This window comes from Simochromis diagramma, unplaced genomic scaffold (genome assembly GCF_900408965.1).
Source record: "Simochromis diagramma unplaced genomic scaffold, fSimDia1.1 OVJJ01000176.1, whole genome shotgun sequence".
Taxonomy (NCBI): Eukaryota; Metazoa; Chordata; class Actinopteri; order Cichliformes; family Cichlidae; genus Simochromis; species Simochromis diagramma.
Window position 1 is genome coordinate 3,627,611 of NW_024386892.1, and position 24,811 is coordinate 3,652,421.

At 47.0% G+C, this 24,811-nt stretch overlaps 1 protein-coding gene across 10 annotated transcripts in view; it reads left to right on the forward strand.

Moving 5' to 3' along the window:
• rtn4a (reticulon 4a) overlaps positions 1 to 22,853 on the forward strand; it is a 31,650-nt gene extending 8,797 nt beyond the window's left edge. For 4 of the 10 annotated variants that reach the window (XM_040033976.1, XM_040033978.1, XM_040033977.1 and 1 more), the window contains 6 exons: positions 18,034 to 18,241; positions 19,900 to 20,038; positions 20,743 to 20,812; positions 21,108 to 21,154; positions 21,380 to 21,438; positions 21,678 to 22,853. In XM_040033976.1, the coding sequence (XP_039889910.1) occupies positions 18,034 to 18,241; positions 19,900 to 20,038; positions 20,743 to 20,812; positions 21,108 to 21,154; positions 21,380 to 21,438; positions 21,678 to 21,720 (566 nt within the window). In that variant the 3' untranslated portion in view covers positions 21,721 to 22,853. Of the gene's footprint in view, positions 1 to 2,420; positions 4,281 to 9,111; positions 9,235 to 12,811; positions 14,168 to 18,033; positions 18,242 to 19,899; positions 20,039 to 20,742; positions 20,813 to 21,107; positions 21,155 to 21,379; positions 21,439 to 21,677 lie in introns of those variants that run through there. The other 6 variants (XM_040033972.1, XM_040033973.1, XM_040033974.1 and 3 more) reach the window with 4 other exon arrangements.
• Positions 22,854 to 24,811: the final 1,958 nt, after the last annotated feature.

Below are 24,811 nucleotides of genomic sequence, written 5' to 3' on the forward strand. Positions count from 1 at the left end.
TTAATTGAGAGGAATCATTATCTGTGGTCACCTAGCAGTTTGTTTGACACTCTGGGCATGGTTTATTGGCGCCAGACCTGGGGAAACATTTATTGCACCACCAAACGTCAAACCAAGGTGGTTTACAGACCAGACAAATGTGGGCAAACCTGACTGTGGATGGTAGTCGTGTAAGTCCAGTTTATTCCCAAAGAAACAGACCCAACTCTAACATTACAGCTATAAAAGTTGTTTCTTTCCCTACTTTAGGTGGGTTTAAATTAGGGCTGCTCAATTAATCGAATTTTAATCACAATTACGATCTGGGCTTTCAACGATCATTAAAAATGACCGAGCCGATTATTAGCCCCTCCCTCGTGCTTTATTCTCGCGCTGCTCCGTGTGGCAAATCGAGCGCACCTCTCTGCATTTCGAACACGCGTCACAACAATTAAGAGCAGCGGTCTCCAACCTTTTTTGCGCCACGGACCGGTTTATGCCCGACAATATTTTCACGGACCGGCCTTTAAGGTGTCGCGGATAAATACAACAAAATAAAACTAGTACCGGTACCGAAAAAAAGAAGATTTATTCATAACACACATGAAAAGACCCAGGAAAACCGAGTTAACGATAAAAACGATAACAAAATAACACTGAAAACCGATTAAAAACCCTGAAAACTATACATTTCACACCTGAGCCTCAACTCTCGCTGCCCGGTACCAAACGACTCACGGACCGGCACCGGTCCGAGGCCCGGGGGTTGGGGACCGCTGATTAAGAGGACCCGAGGGAAGCTCGGAAAGCTAAGCAGAAGTTATTTGGAGAGGAGAGTGACTGCTGTCGGTTGAAAAGAGAGGTAAAAAAAACCTTCAGTGGTGTGGAAACATTATGGGTTCAGTCAGACGTGGATCAAGTAGACACAGTGTGTAAACTTTGCTACGGTGTCGTAGCTGCACCACAGAGCAACACTGCAAAGTTCACTAAACATAGATGTTTACATTTCTCATTTATTTTTTATATTGCAAACATTTGCACTGTTATCAGTATTTGCACACTATTTTAGATTATTTTTTTGACAATCTTTAAAGTCATCATTCAACACATTGTTATTGTTAAATAAATATCGTCAAATAATCGAGATCTCAATTTCGGTGAAAATAATCGTGATTATCATTTTTGCCATAATCGAGCAGCCCTAATTTAAATTCATATTTCCAGCACTTAAAGAATTTGTTTTATGCCACTTAGGAAATAAGACAACAGTCATGCAGTCAATCCCATTTTAGCAGGCGTACTTCAAAGATAAGCTTACAATCTATGATATTGTCGGCTTTTTGTGCAGGGAGATGATTTTGTCAGTATACTTAAATCCCATCACCTTCTTATTGGTTGGTCAGTAACTCTCATAACAAGAAATCAGTATGTGTTTAGAAGTGAACCAGCACTGTTAGCAGAAGCAGGAAGAGGTTACCCGTGAAAAATCCCCCCATGTTTTTACACCGGTGGACTTGCCTGAGCCCAACAGTGACTGCTGACTGGCTCAGGACAAAGCATTTTGTTAATTATTATTATCACTTGACTTTGCCCATCATCTTTATGCACATCACATACAGTCATATCAAATATTTGTTTAATGTGATGTCAGTTAGTTTGAAGGTGAGTAGAAGGCGAACAAGTGAAAGCATCATCGAAGCCAGCACTCATCCTTAGGCCTGGAGTCCACCTTTGAGAAAACGTGATGGTGTTTTTCATTAGTCACCTGTTCCTCCCCGTCAGTCCTCTGAAAGGCAATATCTCCCAGTGAAAAGAACACTGCTGATTGCTTGCATAAGAACATATCAGCCAGTCAACCCTGAGACTATTTCAAGAGGGGATGCAGTGACAGCTGGGCTGAAAATCTCTGCTCATGAAAGTTAAAATGTTTGAAATAATCATTAAATCTAAACAACAACAACAAATGTGTTGGTTTACGATTAGGTTGGATCCAAAGTCAGGTGTTCCAGCACCAAAGCAACGTTTGTCTTTTCTAATCTATCTGTTGTAGGCATTACATTTATATACAATCCCAACAATGTCTCAACATGACCATGTTATACTGGATCTGGTCCCCAAACATTAGACAAGCCCCGTTTCTTTTCAAACATAAACTCCAAAAATATATTCTTTCAAGCCAATACTGTAATATAAAAGACTTAAAATCACACACAACGTATTAGTATTTAGTATTATCCTTTTAGCTGATTGTTTTTGGGGTTATACTGAACTGGTCTACCAGCCACCGCCACCTTTCATAGCCGTTGTCTGGTCTAAATCTCTGAACCTTTTCTGAATGTTGTTGGTAGCTGTTCTACCCAGGTGTGGTGGGCACTGTAAGGAATGGAGTATGTCTTTGATATGTGCTGTATTGCATTCTCCCTCCTCCCTCTCTACTCAAGCACTTGGGCAGAAGGGTGATTCCCCTGCTCCCATCTCTCCCATCTCCCCTCTCCACTCCCCCGACTCTCTGGAAGAGCTCTCTTTGACCGAGAGTCCCAACCAGCCCCCTGCTTCAGGATCTGCTGCACCCCTGGGCTCCTTCTCCACTGAACCCCCTGCTACTCTTTCCAAGGACATGCCTTGGGGGGGTGACTCTGGACCAGGCAGTAGTAAGAATAAGGAAGACCCTCTAGATCCATTAGCTGGTCCTTACCTGAGTTTAGGGAAAGACCCAGGGCCTCATAATCCGTGCGAAGACAGTGGCATTTCCTTTTCGCCTGACGAGAAGCTGATTAGCTCAGACAGGTCTTCCACTGGCCCCTCCCCCGTGAATCCCCAGATGATGGTCCCTGAGTCTCACGTTGCCTCCTCTAACCCAACAGAGCACTGGGATTCACCATACCTAGCTTCTCAAGACAACACCAAGCCCTCAATGGATTCCTTCCCCAAGGACATGGCCTCCATTAACCCCCCAAGTTTTGAGCCAGACCTGCACGGCAACCAGTCTGACGAAGAAGATGACTTGATGTACGAGGTGAAGAAGAACAATAACCCATTTGATGGCTTTTCCCCACTTGCGGACAGCGGCTACTCACATTTTGGAGACTCCAAGTCAGACAGCAGAGCATCTAAAATGTCCGATAGTCCAACTCCCGATCTGGTCCAGTATGGGCAGATTGGAGAATCCCAGGAAAATCTACCATCTTTCTTGGATGAGGGAAAAACATTTGAGACCGGCAAGATGACTGCCGACTCACTCATGCAATCGATGAATCAGTTCTCATCTGGTCTCAGAGATGATGATGATGATGATGAAGAGGAAGAGGAGGATTCTGCTCTGCCGCCTTCGCTTCCAGACATCCTGAAGTCTTCCCCGCTCAACCCCGACAAACTAGACTCCGGCTCCTCTGAGGGAAGTCCGGAGGAGCAGAGCCCCATCCTCGAACGAAGGATGATGGAGTCGCCCAATCCTCCGATCAATCTGTCTGCTAATAACCCCTTTGCTTTTGAGGCTAAAGTTTCCCTGCTGAAAGAGATGACTGAGGAGATGGAGGGGAGAGCTACAGATAAAGAAAAAGCAGAAGATGACAAAACCTTTGGCGCATTTGATCTCGTCAAAGAGGCCGAGGAAACTACCCCAACTAAAGCAAAAGAAGAGGAACCTGTCAAGATTCAACAGAAAGATTGGTTTTCAAGCCACGATTCTCCCAAAATGACCGAAAAGTTTGAGCCACTCGACTTCCAGAATAAGAAGACCCCTGCTGAGGATTCGGATTCAGAGTCTCCAACAGCAGACTCCCTTTCGCCGGTCTTGGAAGCAATGGCAAAGAACCCTGCCAGCTTCCAGGTGGAAACTGACAAGAAGGACCTGAAGATGGAGCTGGAGGAGCCGGAGATGGCCGAGGAGGTCTCCGAGCATGAAGTCTCCTCTGAGGAATTTGAATTCATCGAAAGACCACCTAGGGGTGTTATTGACGAGTTTCTCGAAGCTCTGGATACTTCCAAGTTTGCAGCCTCCAAGCCCCCGGAGATCCCCATGGATGATGATCTCAGCTTTGGACAAAAGGATCCAATCGCAAAAGTAGCCCCGCCCCCGGAGGTTGAAGAAGAAGCTCCAAGTCAGAGCTCCTACCGCCTCCTCACACAGGCCTCCCCCCAGAAAAGCAAGGCTGAGCTGGAGAAGCTCGACATCCAGCAGCCCCCACCCCCCCAAGCTCCTACCACCCATTCCCCTGTTTGCAAACCAGAGGAGCCAGCGGCGAAGAAGAGCGCGGAGGGCGGCAAACCGTTTAAGATGCCAAACCTGAACATAAGAGCAGGTAAAATAACCCAGTTCCAGCATGGATACCATCCCCCACTACACTTTTACTGGCACTTCCATGTTCATCCACATAACTTCCATCTCCATTCTTAGTTCCCCTCCATTACTTTCTTCCATCCAACCAACCAGTCAGTGTTTCCTTTGGTTGCATCGTCTTTTTGCATTTCTTTGAATCTTAACATTTGCATTTTGTAGTTGTGTTCCTCATCGTTTGACCTTTTGTTGGATTTTGTGCATTTGTCTCATTCGAGTAACACCATTTCTGTGCATTTGATCACTTTATTTTTTTTATGTTTAAAAACACGGTAAGTAAAGCTGGTTTTGATTAGTTTTTGTTAAATTTTGATTTGTCCTTTTTAAACCTAAACTTTTTAAACAAAGCTTATAGAGTAGAATATACAAACACTAGTCCACCAGGCGTTTCTGGTTGCCTGCTGAGCATTTTTGTTTTGAATTCGATCATCTTACTCCCTGGTTTTATCTTCCTCCCTCTGGACATAACCTGAGATGTTGGACTGAAACCCAGCACCACCTCAGACCCCAGCATCCGCTCACATGCACACAGAGAACCGACCACACCCTGTTCCTGAGTTTTACTACATGTTTTACTGTCACACAGGACAGTGTCAGATTTCATGCTCTGAGGCTGAATGCTTTAGTGTCATTTACTGATAACCTGTGTGCTGAATAACCTGAACTGTAATGAGTCAGGAGGACGTTGTACTTTCCACCTATAAACTGCTCAGGACTGGATGTTCACATTAACATGACCAGAGCTTTTTAATGAGCCGAGTGTACGTTCACTTATCCCTGTGAGCCCAAAGCTGCTCTAAACATCGCCTTGGATCTGTATGATGTCACTGAGAGAGGCCCCCACTTGCTGTCTGTGAGGGGCAGCCAATCACTTCAAAGTTCATTTAAAGTGGGAGGAGCTAAAACAGCTTGAGAACCACAATGTAAATCAAGGATAATTGTAACTGTTAATCATGCAAAGCTCCTGTAGGAAAGTGCATGAGTAGAACTATAGAGGTGGAAATGAGTAGAGTAGGTCACCTTTGGGATAGTTATGGTTCGATTTTTTTTGGACTGCAGCTCAGTGATTCATCTGCAGGCCTATTTACTTTATTTTATTATTTGTTCAGCCTCCGTGGCTTCGGTGGTCAGTGTGATAACGCTCCCTGGCTGGTGCATCGCAGGAAACCGCCTCAGTTATTAATATGTTGCATATTATTCCTGTTTCTGTCTTACACTTTTGTAGGAAATGTTCTTTACCAATTGCCCAAAAGAGGCATTTTGGGGCCTTGAAGCAGCTTCTGCTGCCTCCTGTAAAACGCAGAGCGGATTTCTGCACAGTTACAGTTCCTGTTTCGTCTGTTTTTGGTTCGTTTTCATTTTGCCCTGAGGTGATGATTGGAGGAAAACTGCAGCGTGACAAAGTTTCTGTGAGCTGAGCGGCGGGTTGATCAGAGTTTATCAGACAGACGCAGAGTTGTGTCCTTCGGGGCTTGTAGGAGGCGTCTCTGTGAGCGCGGCAGAGCCTCATCTTCCTTTAAATGGCCACTGATATCGATCAGCTCACAGCAGGCTGTGTAAGCGGACTGTGGTTCTAGGATGAGCTGCCGAGGCTTTAGGGGTGTGTGTGTGTGTGCGTGCGTGCGTGTGTGTGCGTGCGTGCGTGCGTGTGTGTGCGTGTGTGTGTGTGTGTGTGCGTGCGTGTGTGTGTGTGCGTGCGTGTGTGTGTGTGTGTGCGTGCGTGTGTGTGTGTGTGTGCGTGCGTGTGTGTGTGCGCGCGTGCGTGTGTGTGTGTGTTGGAGGGATCTCCTGTTAATTAAAGCCTCCTCCTCCTCCCTGCATTGCGACACTGGCAGCCCCACAAAGGGTTCTCCGACCCAGAAAACACTCAGCAAATGTTCTTCATTATGCAACCCGAGGTGCAGCGCTGCTGTCTGAGCTCCTCTTCCTCACCGATGAAAACATCAGCTCACTGATTTCCTTACATGTGTGAGCACACTGATTGCATCAGATGTCTCGTTTTGTCTGAGGCTCAGTTTGCTGTCATTTGTAACAAAAGCAGAAAATCTTTGAACTTACTTATAAAAACTCGAGCTTTCAAGATGAGAAATAATGTAAGTCAGTGCTGGAAACCGCAGTTCCTGTAGTGTCCAGCAGAGGCAGCAGTGAGCCCGTCACCATAGACTCCCATGTAAAAACTTTACAGCCTGACACAAACTTTTGTTTTGGCAGAGAACGTTTCAATAACCCACCTGGATAAAGCCTTGCATTATTAGGGGTGTGGCCTCTGACGGGCAGCTGTTTGCCAGTCTTCACCTCAGCTAACTGGCGTCCCTGTGACTGTGTTTATGATGAGTTTAATGTAAACAGTGAGTTGTGGAACAGTTTGAATGATGTGACTGGAGAAAGCTGTGACAGTCTCCTGATTCATAACACAGATCCAGCCCGGGACGTCCTCCTGGCCTGACCCGATGACATGCTGGATAACTGTGCCACTGTGTCCACATTATCAAATCAAAGCTGCTCAGTGCTTTTATTTTGGAAGCCAGAGGGGAAAAAAGCTGCTGGAGCGTGTCCAGCTCACCGCTGAGGGAGAGCTTCTGCAGGTTTCTACTGTGGGGAATGCGTCACGTCCCCGCTGGATTACAACAGCAGAGGGCAAAGTCATTCAGAGTCAGATGAAGGTGGAGGGTCACTGTGTGCAAACGTGCACTTCCTCTTTATGTAATCATCTGTTTGCACAGCGAAATCACTGCAGCTCAAACTGTGGGCATCCAGCTGGAGACTGAAGTTCACATTTAGACGACTTTCTCATAGCTCGAGCCTGCAGGAAGAAGCAATCACGAGCTCTGAGCACAAATATGTAAAATGTGTCCCATAGAGGAGAGGTGATCGTGTGTTTGCTATCAGACCATCTCGTGCACATTGTCAAAGCACAGATAAGTGATGACGTTCCGGTAACGCTCCCTGAGTTCGCTGTTTAGTGATGAATAACGATGAACAGACGAGCAGGAAAGTGTGTGACGCTGCACATCCTCCACCCAGTGGTGGGAGGCTGCAGTTAACTCAAATACAAATACAAATGTAGTTAAACCAGCCGGTGTTGCTGTTGCACACAGTCATGCATTAGCAAAATGATGCTAATCTTAACGTGATGGAGCAGAAAAGCAACGCTCGGTCCGAGCTGAGGAAGTTTGTTTGTGGTTTGTGTGGAACTGTGATGAGGCCTTTATGTGGCTGTATGCCACACATGCAGCAGTAATGTCCAGGAGGTTTTTTGGATTAAACGTCCAGACTTTGGGCCTGGTTAAAACTGAGCCCTGAAACTGTTTCAGTCACACGTGTTTCATCAGGTTTGCTGACTGTGGCTGAAAGAGAGAATAAAGGACGCTGGTGCCCTCTAGTGGCTCAAGTTAATAATTACCACTCTGATGACACCGGTGCAGCTCAAAGCCTCCTGCAGGTCCTCGGTGCTTCGTTCTGTTCTTTAAAGCTTTTCTGCTTTGATTCATTTTCTCAGCCATAATCACCTTGTTGGAGTCAGTCACAGTGGTTTGAAGGCAGATCTGATGATCAGTTTCATGTTGGAGAACTGAAAGAAATACAAACATGTCTTTGCAAAGGTTTGATCAGTTTGATAACAGGGGGCGCGGTTAGTTTGCAGTGACATTAGATAGTGATTAGATACTGAGTGGAACAGAAGCCGTGATTAACCGATCAATAACAGCTGATTATTGACTTTAAACTCATGGTAAACTGACTGTGTGGATTTGGGTCAGACAAAAACACAACATGTAACGACTCTTTGAAATTAGTCTAAAAAAATGTCACAAAACAGCCAAAGTGGTCCTGTATATAAAAGATGGATGGAAAGTCCTGGTTTTGAAGTCTCAAGTTTTCTGAAACCAGATATTACAACCAGGATCTGACCTCCCAGTCACAGTTAGCCAATGAGCGTCATGCTTTTCCTCTGGTCCGTTTTGACTCTAATGGAGCCAAAATTGACAAAACGAACTTCATGTTTTATTCAGTAAGACTTTAAAGCCGTGACTGAGACCAGGAAATAGTTTACTGAGCTCAGAGTCCAGGTGAGCAGCAGGCTCAGTGTCTCACACACTTTTATCCAATCAGACGTAAGGAGTCGCCCCCTGCTGGACATTAGAAACAATTGAAGACACTGATTGCACCAAAATCTGCAGCTGAAGAACAATAAGGCGTGCTGTGCATTAACTGCACTGACAGCCCGTCCAACAAGGATTGTGTCACTTTGCACTCATTAGCTGGTATCTGTGTCCTTGTGATGTACCCATGCACTGCATTAATATGGTCACATGAAACAGCCCAGCATGGCTGAATTGTTTCTGAATGCGGACAAACCAGTAGGTGGCGTGGCCGTCTTTTATATACAGTCTGTGGCTCGAGGTTCCTGCATCGTGGTGTCATCGCCTGCTTCGTCAGCAGATTTGGCTGTGACGAGATGACGAAGGAAAACTAGGGGGACATCCAAAGAAAAAGGAACATGATTTTGACTTTGTGTGAGGAGGAGGAGGAGGAGGAGGAAGCCAGAGCAGGCAGACAGGGAGGGTGGAGGGAGGAGGGAAGGTGGGGGTGAGGCTGAGCCGGTTATAGTTGCTGCGTCAGAGCGCTGGCAGCAGACAGTCAGCTGACAGCCAGCGGGAGGGACTTATTCGCCCGCTGCAGTCACCCCCCCTCAGAGGAAGCCTTGCTCAGGTTCTCCCCTCCCTCCCTCCTCCTCCTCCTCCTCCTCCTCCTGCAGCCCGACACACACACACACACACCTTTCCTCACACACTCTCTGTGCTGCTGCCTGTCGGGTCCCTCTCTGAGTGGAATGACTGTTTGCTGATCGGACGGCATGGATAACAACTCTGTGGACAGAAAGGAGTGTGACGCTGCCGCCAAGCACTGGAAGGAGCAGGGTAAACCTCCACCTTTCTGCCTCGTCCTCCTCCCGCAGCTCCGCCTGCACACACCGCTCGTGTTTTACCGCTCTGACTTTCCTTCGCCTGCGTTAGACGCCCATGTTGTGCTGAATTAACCTGAAACTCTGCAGATGTGTGCGGCTCTGGAGTCTCTGACTCGCTTTAGCCTCGTTTAGCTTCCTAAGAGGTGAACAGCTTGACCTCAGAGCAGGTTTGTGGGGTCTGTCTCGTGTGGGAGCTGCAGAATTTTCTGGCTTGTGTTCAGGTGTCGTCCCTGCAGCTCCGGGACCTTTGGACAGTCGGCCAGTCAGCCACTGTGACCAAAGGTGGACAGCAGGAAGGAGGAGGAGGGGAGATCGGAGAGAGGGGTGACGTTAGCTGGCAGGTTAATGATTGGCTAATACAGTGGGCACATGCAGATGAGCTGGAGCAGCAGCAGCATGCGTTACATGAGGGCCGTGTTAGAGCTGCGGGACCTCGATCTGCTGGTTTCCTCGTCCTCACGTCTGAGCATGTCCAGCTTTCTGTGAGGCAGGAAACTCAACAATTATCAGTTTAACACATTTCTTTATCTTGGACATTTATTCACATTTTTAATCATTTTCCACTAAATTTCCCAGTTTTCTGCTGCTTGTCTTTGTCTCGTGTGATTGGAAACATTCAGTTTTGGGGGATTTTAGTCGTTATCCTGGCTCTGTTTAATATCATGTGTGCTCAGCTGGGAGCGAAGTCTCCTGTCTTATGAGATCCGTGTGCACACTTCTGCCGAATGAGGTCTGCAGACGTCAGCTGAGGGCTGTGAGCAATCACTTTCACAAGCTACAGATAAACAAACAGATAAACCATTATTGTTGTTGTTGTTGTTCCTGCTTTTACCAGTGTGTCTGATGTGACCCGCGTGCAGGTGACTGATGGTTGGATGTCAGTCGGTCACTCGCCGTCTGAGTTTTTAACATCGTGTTCCTGTTCTTGTTATTGGTGGGCTTGTCAGAGTCCTCGACCCTGCTTCGACCCTCTGGCCGTCTTGTTTTGGGTTTTTTCTGTGTGGATTAAATGTTTAAAAAAATCCAGCTCATGCTTTGAGCTTCTCTAATCTGAGGATTTGCTGCTTTTCAGCTTTTTCCCAAAAACGGTGAACTGGTTCCGTGGTGTGGATTTTCCTGGCGGTCTGAAGCTTTGAGCTCTGCTACATTCTGAAGGTCGTTTCTCATTTTTCAAACAGTATCTTTGAACCTGAGACGTGCTCAGACCTCCTGTACCAGCTGTTCTTTCATTTCTCACGATTTTCAGACTTTACAGAACAAATACTCCAGAAAAAGCATCGTTGCTTTCTTTTCTCCGGGTCTTCATCCTGACAAACCAAAGCTTCATTTTCTTTATCTCAACAAAATAAAGGAGAAAACAAGAGGCTGAACAGCATAAACAGCCTCTCTGAGGACTTTCCAACTCTTACTTTTTCAGTTTGATGTTTTTTAGAGTTGGTCACAGAAAAGCTGCACGTCTGTACAAATATACAAAAATACTGTCCATAGATTTCAGAGTGATGAAGCTGAACCAATCACACGCCTCTTTGCTGGAGGTGATCCGTTCAGTCGTTGATTTCATCAGCCTGACTAAAGTCTGAGGGTTTTTCTGCAGTGTAATCGCTCACAGGAGCCGCTCACCGCCACGGTTCCAGTTTACTGTAAAACAGAAAATCAGCTGCAGTCAATAGTGTTGATTAGCTAATCAATTAACAGACTAATGAAGAATTTGGGCCTCAGGTTTCTGTTTGATGACCACAGAAAGGCTTTGATGTTGACTGCTGTGAAGTACGAACTTCATTAGTGATGGGAGAAAACTAAGGTTTGGTTTGTGGCACGCATTTATTTATTTATAATTATATTCAAGTATATGACCACCGCACGGTTTGATGTCGTTTTTCCTGCTGCATTACGTGAACCTTGGTCTAGAAAAGTTAGCACGTTGGCATCTTTGAAGTGGGCGTGGACTGCATCCTTTATTTCCTGTCGTCCATCTTTCTAGGTTGAAGTTTTTAACAATAAGCTGAGTGTATTTACAGTAATCCTGCTCTAAACACTTAACGTAGTTTTTTTACACTGTTGGATCTGAATGATGTCGCAGAGCACGGATCTCCCAAATATGGTCATCTCAGGTACAGAAGCCCCACCCATCTGTTTTTTGTGGTGGCAGCCAATTGTAACAATGTTGACATAAGGAGGAGGAGCTAAAACGGCAGGTACCAAGGTCCAGAATCAGATATAAAGAAGGGTTGCTTGGAACTGTGAATCATGCAAAGCAGCTGTAGGAATAAAACGGGAAGTAGAATGACTCCACTGTAGCATCATGAAGGAGGACGTACTCGATTTAAATGATGCAGCCGTGCACGAGATGCTCTTTCAGGAAGTTCTTGTAGACCTTTCAGAGTAAATGTTCGAGTAGTGAAGATTTCAGTGACGCAGTTGAACTAAAATCATATTTGTCTCACTTTAATGTTTCAAAAGCTCAAATGTTCTTTCACGCCGCTCGCTGCTGACCATCATGTGTCCTTCTGCTGTTGCATCATCTGAGGTCACAGCGCTGCTTTCACTTCCCCCGTGTGTGTGTGTGTGTGTGTGTGTGTGTGTGTGTGTGTGTGTGTGTGTGTTTAATGAGCGATGGCCATGAAGTGACAGAACGTGTAGCCGTGAGGCTGTCGCACTGTGACTAAGCAGTATTTGCTGTGTGTGTGTGTGTGTGTGTGTGTGTGTGTGTGTGTGTGTGTGTGTGTGTGTGTGTGGGGCTGCAGTGAATTAACTCAGTTTTATGTTGCAAGCTAGCCTGAGGACACAGCTCAGTGACTCACCTCCGTCCTCGGTTCAGACGCTCTGAGTCTGATCGCACGTTTTTATAAATCAGACCGAGCTACACTCGAGTGATGCTGAGCTCGACTGTTGATGAAAAGGTTCCTAACAGGAAGTGTTTTTGAGTATTTTGGTCATTTTTTTTCCTGCAGAAAAACATTTTTCAGTTTAATTCTTCGGCTTTCTGAGCGAGCGCCATCGAAGCTGACGAGAAGGCAGCTGTCCAGCTCATAGCCTGACGACAGGCTGCTTTTATTTCTTTTACACGATCACATGAAGTCCTGTAAGCTGTCACATTAGGCCGTTTTAAAATTTCAGTATACACATTGACCTCTTGAACATCATCCACTCGTCACAGCTTTGAAGCAGGGACTGACGTGTTTTCACACTCAAAGCGACGTTCAGCTGCTGGGTCAGTCGATCAGGTTTATTCATGCAGCACCAAATCACAGCAGCAGCCTCGAGGTGCTTTATATCGCACAGTAGATCCTACAATAATACAGAGAAAACCCAACAATCATGTGACCCCCTATGAGCAGCACTTTGGTGACAGTGGGAAGGAAAAACTCCCTTTTAACAGGAAGAAACCTCCAGCAGAACCAGGCTCAGGGAGGGGCGGGGCCATCTGCTGTGATTGGTTGGGGTGAGAGACGGAAGACAGGATAAAGACATGCTGTGGAAGAGAGACAGAGATTAATAACACGTATGATTCAGTGCAGAGAGGTCTGTTAACACATCGTGAGGTTATAAACCGCCAGCTCAACCTGTAATTATACAGAATAATTTATTCGCAGAGTTTATAGTGGCGTAAACGCAGAGCCCCTGTTTTGTTCTGATGCCGGGCTGGCGGCTGTTTGAACCCTCGCAGGTATCCACCGCGGTGTGACGACCTTACATCGATCAGATTACGGCGATGAAGAAAACAAAGCCTGCGTTGTGATGGATGACAGAAGTGCGATTTGCTGGCAGGTGAACATCAGACTGGTTGCAGCAGGTGAACTCTGTCGTTGGTCTGATCGTCTTCCCTGAGGCTCGACGGCGAGCCGGGTCTGCTGGTGGCTTTTCCAGTCTCACTGGTTTGTGAGCGTCTGCAGCAGATCAACCCTGAGGACGAGCGTGCTGTCCCTGTCAGACGCATCAGCATGTTTCAGATGCTCAAACTTCCTTTCGTGGTTTCTAGAGCAGTTCGCCATCCGCACCGTGTCGCTCAGCCACCTTCACCATGATTTGAGCTTTCAGGATGTTTGATCGTCTGACTCTGGAGCTTCGCTCCGTCGGTTTCTCGATGATAAAGACGCCGTTAAAGCAGCCGCTCTCCTTCAGCACGCCGTCCATCAGTAACGTATGAACAAACGAACTGCAGCTCTCCCAGCATGCACCGGTGCAGGGATTGCTACTGAACATGAGCTGATGTACCATCTGTTGGATTCCTCACTGTTCAGTCTTCTTCTGTCCTCTGCAGCTGCGTTGGTCCTTCCACAGCCTTGTGACACGCTCCTCTTCCTCCTGTGGCGACCATCCTTGTTAGGAAGCCTGTTGCTCCTTTCACACCGACCTCTGCTTCCTTAGTTTGAGTCGTGGAGGTTTCATTGTACTGACCTGCAGTCGGCTTCAGGCAGGGTTGTTTGAATGACTGCATGAAGTGTGGAGTCTTCCTCACTGCTGGACGGAGACAGGCCTTCCTCGTTTCTCTTTCCTCATAAATTTGCTTTTTTTCTTTGTATATTTTTGACGTTTTGGTCATGAATCTGGCCCCTCCCCTCTCCGTGACGCTATTTCCTGGTAAATTTGCCCGTTTTTGGCTCGTTTTGGTTTGCGTGATTTTGTTCGTCTTTAAATGTGAAAGTTTGAGTCTTTTCCTCACAAATGTGCAACTTTCATATTAAACATGAGGAACTTGACCTCCTGGTCCAGACCCTCGCTGCCTTCACCGGGCAGGGGAGTGTCCCGGGTTTAAAGCGGACCCGTGCGGGCTCAACCTGTCCCAGCAGAGGTCCGTGAGTGAGACAGAGCCTAACTGCGCATGCCCGGCCCCCCTCCTCTGCCTCACCTCTCTCAGCGGAGCTTCAAGATGGACGCCAAATGTGGTTAGTGTGGCTCTGATCTTTTGTTTACCGTCTCTCCTGTCTCCATCCGCCGCTAGCGTCGCGTTTATGACCGGTTTGCCTTTGCATGAGCACCGAGAGCGGGGCTCCTTTCGAGGCGGGAAAGGCTGTCGTTGAGTCGGGGAGGACTGAAGGCGCACCGGGCCGCCTGCGGGAGGTCATGCCGGACGGTTTGACGGCTCGTCCCCGCGAGGAGGCGAGCAGCCGGTGGGGACAGACGGAGAGCATCCCGGGGAGAAAAATTAAAACATTTAGGGGGGACGGTATCCGTGTCAGAGAGGGGGGGATTAAAGCAGCGGCCGGGTTTAGCTCGCTGTGATGCGGGTCTATTTTTAGCCAGCCTCCATCGCTCCTAGCACGCCTGCTACCATATGTAGCCAGGCGGACACATTTGGATCCCAGACCCTCCTCCACCTCCTCCCGTCTGTCTCTTCTCATGTTATGAGCTCGGTCCGAGTCTTTACGACCGCACGGTAGGCGGTCTACCGGCTGCTAACGGCGTTAGCACCGAGTTAGCACGTTGAGCAGAGAGATAACTAGCTGTCGGCTAACGTAGCATCTGTCAGCCCACATGCAGCCTGTAAACGGGATGATTCGTCGGCCGGAGCCCGGCCCGTCTTTCTCGTGGCTCTGTGTAAATAACGGTGGGTCTCTGAAGGGGTTTGGGAGCCGTTATGATGGGCGTCAGTGAACGCGCCATCAGAGCCAGTATAAAAACACTAACAGGGAGTCCTGGTGTGAAGCTCACTGTGCGCAGTGTCCACAACAACACGAATGCAAACGAAATCATTTTATTTTTGATGAAACGTTTCTGCTCTGCGTTTCTATTTAAAATGAATTGAACGACTCTTTCCTCTGACACAGTCTGATTACTCTGAGTTTGTCCTGCATGCATTAGCACACTTTCTACAGTCTGGTGCATTTACATTAGTTTCTATACTGGTGTCTTTGGACAGGCAGTGTTAATGTTACATAAAGGAAAAATCACCCAAATTATTTTAACTGGACTCCAAGTTCAGGTTTAATTTATTTAAAGACAGGATTCGCTGTAAATAAAACCCAGGAGCAAACAGACTGTTTGCAGGGTGAATGCAGAGGTTGGACTCACTCGTGTTTCTGTCAGGAGCATGGAGACCGTAAAACATTTATGTCATCGCACAAAAAGAAATGAAACGTGCACTGGAACAATCTGCTGTTAGGCTAACAGCCCTGGAACGTGTGGCCCGGGGAACCTGAGCGGTGCAGCTAAACAAGTTCATCCCGGCTGGATGGAGAGAACCTGACACCGCGGTGAGCGGCGTGACCACAGCGGCCGTCAGCTGTTAAGCCTTTCTGCTTCAGTGTTTGAAGCATCGTTTGGCTCTGCGCAGACTGGATCTGCAGTGTGTGGTTGGCTGTACTCAGCTGTGCGTCACAGAGTTTGGAAACACATTGATGTCGTTTCATCGTTGCGATCAGAGCCTCCCGCTGCGTGCGGCGCTCCTTCAGTGCAGTCGCGACTGTTTTAAACCGAGTTCACGTTTAAAACGTTTTCCTTCAGCTGAGAATCTAAAGCTCGCTCAGAGCAGACGTAGAGGACGGGAGAGCTCTGAGCATGACCACCTCCGGTCCAGGATTCAGCATCTGTTACCATGGTGATGGAGCTGGGATAGCAGCCGTGTGCCGTCCTTTCATAAAGTGTTAATTATTGATTATTGGCTGGACTCGAGCTCGTAGCTGAAATGTGTTTAAACATTTTTACTGTTCGTAAATCAAGTTGTCACATATTCATCGTCATTATTTACGCTGTATCTGTTGCATATTTTGGTCTTTTGAGAAACTATTAAAGTCGGATTAGATGATTTTCATCCTCGTGACGTTTTCTTAACCTTAAATCTTTATTTCTGAGCGTTGCATTTAATCATCTGCTGGTTCAGCTTCTCAAACTTTTAACTGCTTCTGCTTCTTTCACACGTCTGACAGCAAACTGATTATCCTTAAGCTTCAGAAAGCAGACGGACATTTCACTCTTCTGGAGGAGTTATTGGGTTTTGTCTGTTGGCAGCAGGTAAAGCTGAGGCTCACCTGAGCGGAGCAACAGGCAGACGTCTGGGATCTTTTCAGTTTTTCCGGTTTGCTTGCTTTCCTCTGATGAAATATAAAATTTCAGGGATAATGTTTGAACATTTGATGATACGGATTCATTTTCTGGAATATTTCGGCCCGTCGTCTCACTGTGAAGGATCCGTTTGCATTTTAAAGCTGCTTCCTTATCACAGAGCATGTTATCTGGTGACTCTGAATGGCGCCGTTTATTCTTCGGTGCTTTGTGGTGCGCTTGAACTCTTCTCCCTGACCTGCTGCAGTGAAACGTCTGCGAGCCTGCAGGAAACCCGGCGCTCTTTCACTTCTAATATTGTCCGCTGACCCGCCTGGAATTCCCTGATGAAATATAAGCGTGCTCGGAGCAGGTCATGAGCTCAGCTGTCGCTCAGGAGGCGCTGACCTCCCCGCTCGCCTTCTCAGCGCCTGTCAGAGAGGGGAGGACTTCCTGTCAGTCAGGAACCTGCAGATTTTTTTTATTTTAGTGTTTTAGTTTGATGCTGCTGCTGATTGTTTTCAGCAGTGATAAAACCTGTAAGAGTCTAACGTGAAGCTCAGCAGGGACAGAGCATTTTCTTTCACTCTGCAGTGCGATACCTGCAGCAGGTGTCAGGAGGCCACGCCCCCAAGCGGACACAAACATAAGCCATGTGCTTAGTAAGCGTAGCCGTTACACTCCACCAGACTCCATTCAGAAAAACGGGAATTTTACGTCACAGTGCACACGTTCATGCTTCTGCCACGACTCGAGTGTGTTTAAATTCACAGCTGAGTGACGTTTAACACACGAAACACATGAAGTTGGTGCTCTGTCAGCTCTGCCTGGACGCTGCAGGAAAACTCAGAGCGCCATTTAGCTGCACGGGGAGCGTGGGGGCGGAGCTCCAGGGGGAGCGCAGGTGAGACGTGCCTTAATGCAGCTCAGCGTCAGGCTGTCAGTATAAACGGTGATGTTGTACCCGGACTGAGCGCAGCGCTCTGAGGTTCTCGCTGTGTTCTGCATCATTTTTACCACAGACGGGTGAAAATGATCATCGTGTATATTTTCACGTGTCAGGCAGCTGTAACAGAGCTGACTATCACCGGACGCCTGGCCCCAACCTCAGCGCTGAGCATGATGACGATGATGATGATGCGTGTCTTCAGTCATCGCTGCTGGAGGTAAAAGTGAATCAAAGTCCCAGAGAGACAGACAAGAGTCTGAGTCAGCTGCTGCAGGGTTTAACCTCTGTATGAGGCCGACTGAGCGTGACCTCTGACCCCTGGACGCTCCACTCTAAGATGATGTCATGCAGCGTCCATGTGAGAGGGCAGAAAATCTGGTTTCGGCTTCGCCCTGCAGGCACTTTGAAGTCAGTCTGTTTCCTCCCGCTCGCGTCTGCTGACTGGTCTCGTGGTCGCTGATCTCTGATCTGTTTGTGCTGCTTGGACAAAAAGAAGGAAAATGATGCAAATCACCAACAAACAGGGAAGAAAAGCTGGAAGCTTGTTAGAGCTGCAGGAGGAAGGAAACGGTTGGGTTTGGTGTCAGGTCATGGGCGTCACACGCAGCTCAGTTTGATATCGAATCACCAGGAAAACTTTAATGTTTGTAGAGTCATAATAATGAAATCTGTGGTCATGATGAGTGTGGACATTCGCCTTTGGAGCAGGAGGTCTGAGGGGAGGTCAGGACAGCATCACCGTGCAGATCGTTAGTTACAGTATCTAACCACACAAACTGTTTCTTCTCCTGATGACGGTTTTTGCTGCTCTTCCCGCTGCAGTGGTGGATCTCCTCTACTGGCGTGATGTGAAGACCACGGGCGTGGTGTTCGGCGCCGCCCTGCTGCTGCTCCTCTCCCTGACGGTGTGCAGCATCGTGAGCGTGTGCTCCTACATCTGCCTGGCCCTGCTCTCAGTCACAATCTGCTTCAGGATATACAAAGGCATCCTGCAGGCCATCCAGAAGTCAGATGAGGGACACCCATTCAAGTGAGTACCGCCCGTCTGCAGAGTTGTCAGAGGTTGGAGTCCATAAAGTCGCCTCTACATTAGCAGAGTTTGATTATTTTTCCATGTTTTCTTGATAAATGTCTAAAAGTGTCAGACGGTGAGTCGTGTGTCCACGGGAGCTGCTGAGGGCAAATTAAGCTGGTTGGAGACCTGCAGCACCTCCCTGTAGCTCCTCCCAGCACCTCCCTGTAGTGAAGGACACACAGTGTCGACCCAGAGCTGCAGTAGATGCTCTGGCCTCTTCAGTTTTAGGGTCAAAGGTCATTTAATACAAACAACAAATCTGTTCTGAGCTGCTGGAAAAGCTCGAGCAGTTTCATCGGCACTGAGTTTCCATAAAATCTGTCTCGACGAGACAAAACGAAGCAGATCTTTGATCAAACAAAACAGGAAATAAAGGTTTGTTTTAAAATGCCAGGAAAATCCTCCTGAGGGGATTTAACCAGCAGGAGGAGAAACGGGAGGAGCTTTCAGCTGTGAGCGAGGAGGAGGTGAAGCTTCGGCATTCATAGATTGGAGTTGAATGACTTGGCAGGTGCAGAGCGGTGAGGGACGGGAGGTAAAACATTAAAAACTGTGTCGAAGTTTGGGTCTGGAGCCGTGCGAGTCTCCGCTCGTCAGATTTCATCGGGAATTTAAACCCGGCCAATCCCGTTAGAGAAATCAACGACCTGATTAATCCTGATTATCAGCCAGAGCTCCAGCACTCTGCTGCCGCTCCTGTTACGTCAGGCCTCCATCAGAATCGTCACAGCTCCTAGTTTCTTTGGTGGTTTGTTCCCTCAGACGGAGAAAAACCTTCCTACAGTGTTTCCTCCTCGCTGCGAACCTCAGACGCAGATTAGCACAAGCACAGAGGTGCGTTACCTCTGACTTCCTGCAGATTTCTTTGTTTTTACTCAGAGACGTGATCGTGCAGCGAACGCTCCATCTGTGCTCGATCAGCTTCACTGAGTATTCACAGCAGACGTGTCTGCACCTAAAAACACGACTTTCTAGATGTTACAGTTTGCATTGCTCACGCTGTCGATTTATTAGATTTAAAAACAAATGTTTCTGCTGCTGCAGTTGTCCAACATGCGCACACCTCCCAGGATAAACAGTGTGCAGTATTTACACTGTTGCTCTGCAGTCTCACCGCAGCAGCAGCACTGGTGCCGCCTCCATCGACACGTTGTTAGGGAGGCGAACGCCGAGTTATTTATCGTAACGGCGTGAAAACAGCCTGACTTCATCAGTTTGTTCTTGAGCAGCGAGTTCGAGCGTCCACCATTCATACGACCAGAGAGCGTGACGGTTTTATTGATACAAAGACTGGTTTTACTGGTTTTGAAGTTGAACTTGGATGTTATATTTTTCTATAAAAATTCAAACTAATCATCGATATAAAAGAAAAATGTAGGAAAATATATTGTAAATGTCTTAAGTGGCACTAACGTGGTTAAAATGTCGACAAGCCACGCCCCTAATAATGCATACGTGAAGCATTAATTAAGTTTAAAAGGGTGAGTCATAAATGTCTCGTATGAAGGCGAAATGATCTATAGTGCCAAAACATCGACTCACTGCTGCCTCTGCTGGACGCTAGAGGAACTGCAGCATATCTTTACAGTGTTGACCTCTGCTGTGCCCTGCAGGCAGTATCTGGACCAGGAGGTGGCGCTGTCTGAAGACATGGTCCACAAGTACAGCGACATGGTTCTGGCCAAGCTCAACAAGACCATCGGTGACCTGAGACGCGTGTTCCTGGTCGAGGACCTGGTCGACTCCATCAAGGTGAGTTTGAAGGCTCGTGTTTCTCTGTAAGTGTCCCGTAGCTCCGCCCACAGCTCCCCCCGCATGACGCGGGCGCTGCGTCCGCGTGCGCACACGGGCTCGTGCTTTTTGAGGCTGTGTTAATGAGCAGCACCTGCACTGACTTACTGCGAGTGCAGGTCAGCGTTCAGGCGGCGCTGCAGCTGTCGGGGGCTGTCGTCGCCTCGCTGAGCCCCTCCCACCCCCCGGCCTGCTGTCCAAATACAGATCTGCAGCTCAGCGGGCAGACGCGCCGCCGAGATTCCCTTAGAGGGTAAAAAAACTGATAGTTTTAATCCCCCCAGGAGCCGCTTCAAGCCTCAGGAATGTCTCACAGACAGGGTGCATTCTGGGATACCCCCGCTATTCTTCTGCCTCTGCTCCAACTTCCTGTTGTTGTCCCGAGTTTTTCCCACCGCAGCAGCAGGTCACTAAATGTCACACGTGTTTCAGTGAGCCTGCAGCCTGAGATGGCACGCTTTAACTGCATCCGCTTACATCACAGCTTCACAAACACAGACTCCACCTCCTAACCTTTGACCCTTCAGTGTGTTAAACCACTGTTCCCTGATTCCTGTGAACATGAAATCAGAAACAAAGTCACAGTTGAGCTGGATGAACCTTTAGTTTTATTCATGAAGTTCTCGAGCCTCCGCTGACTCGTCTCTTCTTCTTCTCTGCTTTAGTTCGCCGTGTTGATGTGGATCCTGACCTACGTCGGCGCCTTGTTCAACGGCCTCACTCTTCTTATTCTGGGTGAGTCACAGCGGGGGCGATGATGTCACCAGTCTTAGGGTGGAGGTCTGTGTGTTGTCTCCCTTTGACTCCATCTGGTGGAGATTTTAGGAACTTGCACTGGTCGATTTTGTCCGTCTTCATCAAACGACCAAAACGAAATCCTTTGGAGTCAAATCACAGATAAATGTAACGTTTGTTAAACAGGAAGTCCCGTTAAGATGAACTGCTTTAAAGTGCAGTTTGAGGTTCATTTACATAAAAATACTCGAGTAACACGAAGCACACTCAGCCGCCTCCTCTCCTCCTCCTGCAGGTGTGATCGCAGTCTTCAGCTGCCCGATCATCTATGAAAAGCACCAGGTGAGGGCTCATTTTACCCACAATGCACCATTCTGTCTGCAGGTTTGAGGGTGCTTGATGGACTGCTGGGAAATAAACCACAGCCAGTAAAGATGTTCTCTACTTGTTTTTATTATTTTACTGTTAAATACAGAAAGAACGTCGATGATAGAGATGATGGAGGTGCTCGTTCTAGTTTTAATGTGTGTGTGTGTGTGTGTGTGTGTGTGTGTGTGTGTGTTTCAGGCTCAGATCGACCATTACCTGGCTCTCGTCAACAACCAGATCAAAGACGTCGTTGGAAAGTAAGTGAGCAGCAAAACAGCAACTTGCTGCAACAGCTGCAGTCTGAATCAGCTGTGTGACTCCTCCATGGGCTCAGTCTGTGCTAAAGAGATTCCCACATAATTATACACGAAACATTAAAACGTTTTAACCTGATTGTTTCACGCCCAGACGTCTGATCTTTAACGTCGACTTTGATGTTTGCGTTTCTGTCTCGTTCTCGTGCTGACGGCTCGTCTGTTCTCTGATTCGTTCACAGGATCCAGGCGAAGGTGCCCGGGATGAAACGCAAGACAGAGTGACGGAAACAGGAAGTGGGGGTTGGATTCAGGAAGTCCTGAGCCAGATGATTTGATTGAAGGATGGGGGTGTGTGGGTGGGTGAGGGGAGACGGGGTGGATATGAAGGAAGGCTGGAGGAGGGGGAGGGGTTTGGCGTGGACGCAGCCCTTCCAACTGCATTTGTCAAAATAATAAACATTTTTTTCCAGTTCAGAATTCCTTTTATGTTTTTGTTTTCTGGGAAAGCTGCAGCCGTGTGACGACTCCGAGGTCGGCGCGATGATTTTTCACGTCCCCCTCCCGTTTGATTTCTTTTTCTTTTTAAAGTCGAGTTTTGAAATGTTTGTTTCTGCGCTTGAAGAAACGCATTTGGATCTTGAGCGAACCCTCGCTCCCTCCACCCGGCGCGCTGTGGGAGGTCGGCTGCTCCTCGGCCGGGTTCGGGGGATCCGTTTTCTGTTTTTGACTTTAGGTTTTCCAGCTGAAGGGTTCGTTTTCGCGTCGGCTGCGGTCGATGAGCGCGAGCGGCCGGCGGCGCCTCTGTTTTTGTTTCTTTTGGTCTGAATATTCTCGCTGATTTTCGGTGTATTTTTGTGATTTCCTGTCGTGTCCCTGAAGCTTGGAGCTCGTTCCTCGGTACGCCGGTTTCGCCTCGATGTGACGAACGACGGATTCGCGAACGACGTCTTTGACTCCTGATGAGGCAGCGGGGGGAGGGAGGAGGGTCGTACTACCTTTTAAAATCTTCATCGCTTCTGAGTAACTCTAGTTAGAAACATCTAGAAATCTTTGCCGGACGATTTAAACACATTAATTACATAAAAGTCGTTATTTCCACGTCATCGCAGCCGTCTAGAGACAAACTCTGGAAGGAACGTTTACATTCATCAACATCAGAAAATATTTAAAAAGATTAAAAAAAAACCATCCATGGGATTAAAGTAACCATTCTGTCTGTGGAGCCGTTATCTTAATAAAGTTGCAACTTGATGTGACTTTTGGGAAACCTTCAAGCATTTGTTTGTTATGCAAGTATAATTGTGAATGATAAACTTCATACTTCAATTGTGACGATAAAAGCTTCCAGCCGGGAGCCGTGTTTGTGGAATGCATTGTGAGATGTAAACAATTATCAATAAAGCTTCTAGACGAAAGCCCCGCCTCCTCGTCTGTCCGTCACTTCCTGTTGCTTGTTAAATACGGAAGCCCGTTTATGCTCAAACGAGAGGAACAAAGGAAAGTAACTTTAAAAAAAAAATGTAAAATTCCCAGCAGTTTGACGTGTTGAATGTAGAACTAAATGCACACAGGAGCATAAGAACAATATTTTTATACTCGTGAGAAATCAAGATTTTTTTTTTGGTGATGAGCTGGATCAAGTTGCACTTTAAAAGTGTTTTAAATCATGATTAGAAATGAAGACAATTTAAATCCAGCCCATATTTATAAATACTCTGCAAATTTAATCTTTAATATTCATTCAGTCACAAAGAAAATTATCTGTTATAACATTAAATATGTAGTAAAATAAAATTTGTTGTAATTTGCTGGATTATATTTTAATTCAAATTAAATATTCAAATAAAATAAACTGATGAACTTGTGATTCTGACTCATCAACATTAAGATGAACGTGGCAGAAATGAGCGTCCACAGCAGGTTTTCTGTGGGTGAGGCTGAAGCTGCTCCTGAACTGGCTCCTCCAACACTTTCAGGTTTGATGACTAAATGATCGAGTACTGATTAAAGTCGTACATTTACAGGCTTTGTTTTTCTTACACATCGTTGGTTGCATAAAATCATGTCCCGGATGATTCCCGTGTTTGTGGAAGAACGACTCCTGTGCTCTCTGAAGTCTGTTTCTGGGACAGACCTTGGATGAGCTCTGGTTGAGTCTAATGAAAACACTAGTCAGACCAGCCTGTGTGAAAGTGAAGAAAGTTTGTGCTCTTGAACAGGCTGAGTTATCACCACCTGAGACCAGGTGTGACTGCAGTCAGCAGACGGCTCACAGGAGAGAAAGAAACTTTGAACTCTTCGCAGGTTTAATCTGGATCAGATCAGGTCTGTTTTCCAGCTCCAGTCTCTCTGACGTCAGAGCTCGTCCTCCTCCCTCCTGCTGATGAAGAGTCTGTAAACCTGCATCATCCCCTCACCACTTTTACCCCCCATGTTTTTATTATCATGACTTCCTAATCAATCTTTCACTTCTATTCCTTATAATCCGTTATGCATATCATCCCCATTAATTACCTAAAATAAACTGGTGACCTGTCCAGGTGTACACCACCTCTCCCCCTCAGACAGCTGCGATAGGCTCCACCCTTCATGACTGTCCATGACATTTACACGGGGAGTGGATCCCTGATTCATAAGAGCTCACGATAATGGACGATGATAAGAAATGACTCAACGCAGGGAGGGTTCAGGAACAAATTATTGATAGGAGATTAAAAAACAGTAGATAAAGTGTTGGCAGGAGGTAAAGGGTCAAAAACTGCTGCGAGAGGAAAAGTAACTGTTAGCATTAACAGCTAATGCTAACAAGCTAAATATGTGGTAGGAAAGAAGAGAAGACGGTACGATAGAGAATAAATATAGGATATACTGTAGAATAAAGAGTCTTATTATTGATCGGATATATAAATATATTTTTTATATATATAGTCCAGCTCCCCTTTTTATTTATATATATTAGGGGTGCAACAACACACAAAATTCACAGTTCGGTTCTTGGAATATATATACATACATATACATATATATATTTATATATTTATATATATTTATAGTTGTCAGCCACCTCCTGTACATGGATGACATCAAGCTGTATGCCAATAGTGAACGAGACCTCGATTCACTGATCCACATCGCCAGGATTTACAGCAATGTGTAGTGTGTAGTCGGATGATAACAAAGAGAAGGAAGGTAGTCTGAGCCACCGCGGTAAAGTGAGCCGTCATTTGTGAGCCGCGGTCAAGCCAGCCGCCTCCTATCCGCCGCATAAATTTCCTTGCGCTTTTACACCAGTCTTTACGGTAGCTCCTTTTCGCTTTATATCCCACGCGCACGCGCGCACACAAATTACAATGGAACAGCCCAATACAGTCAA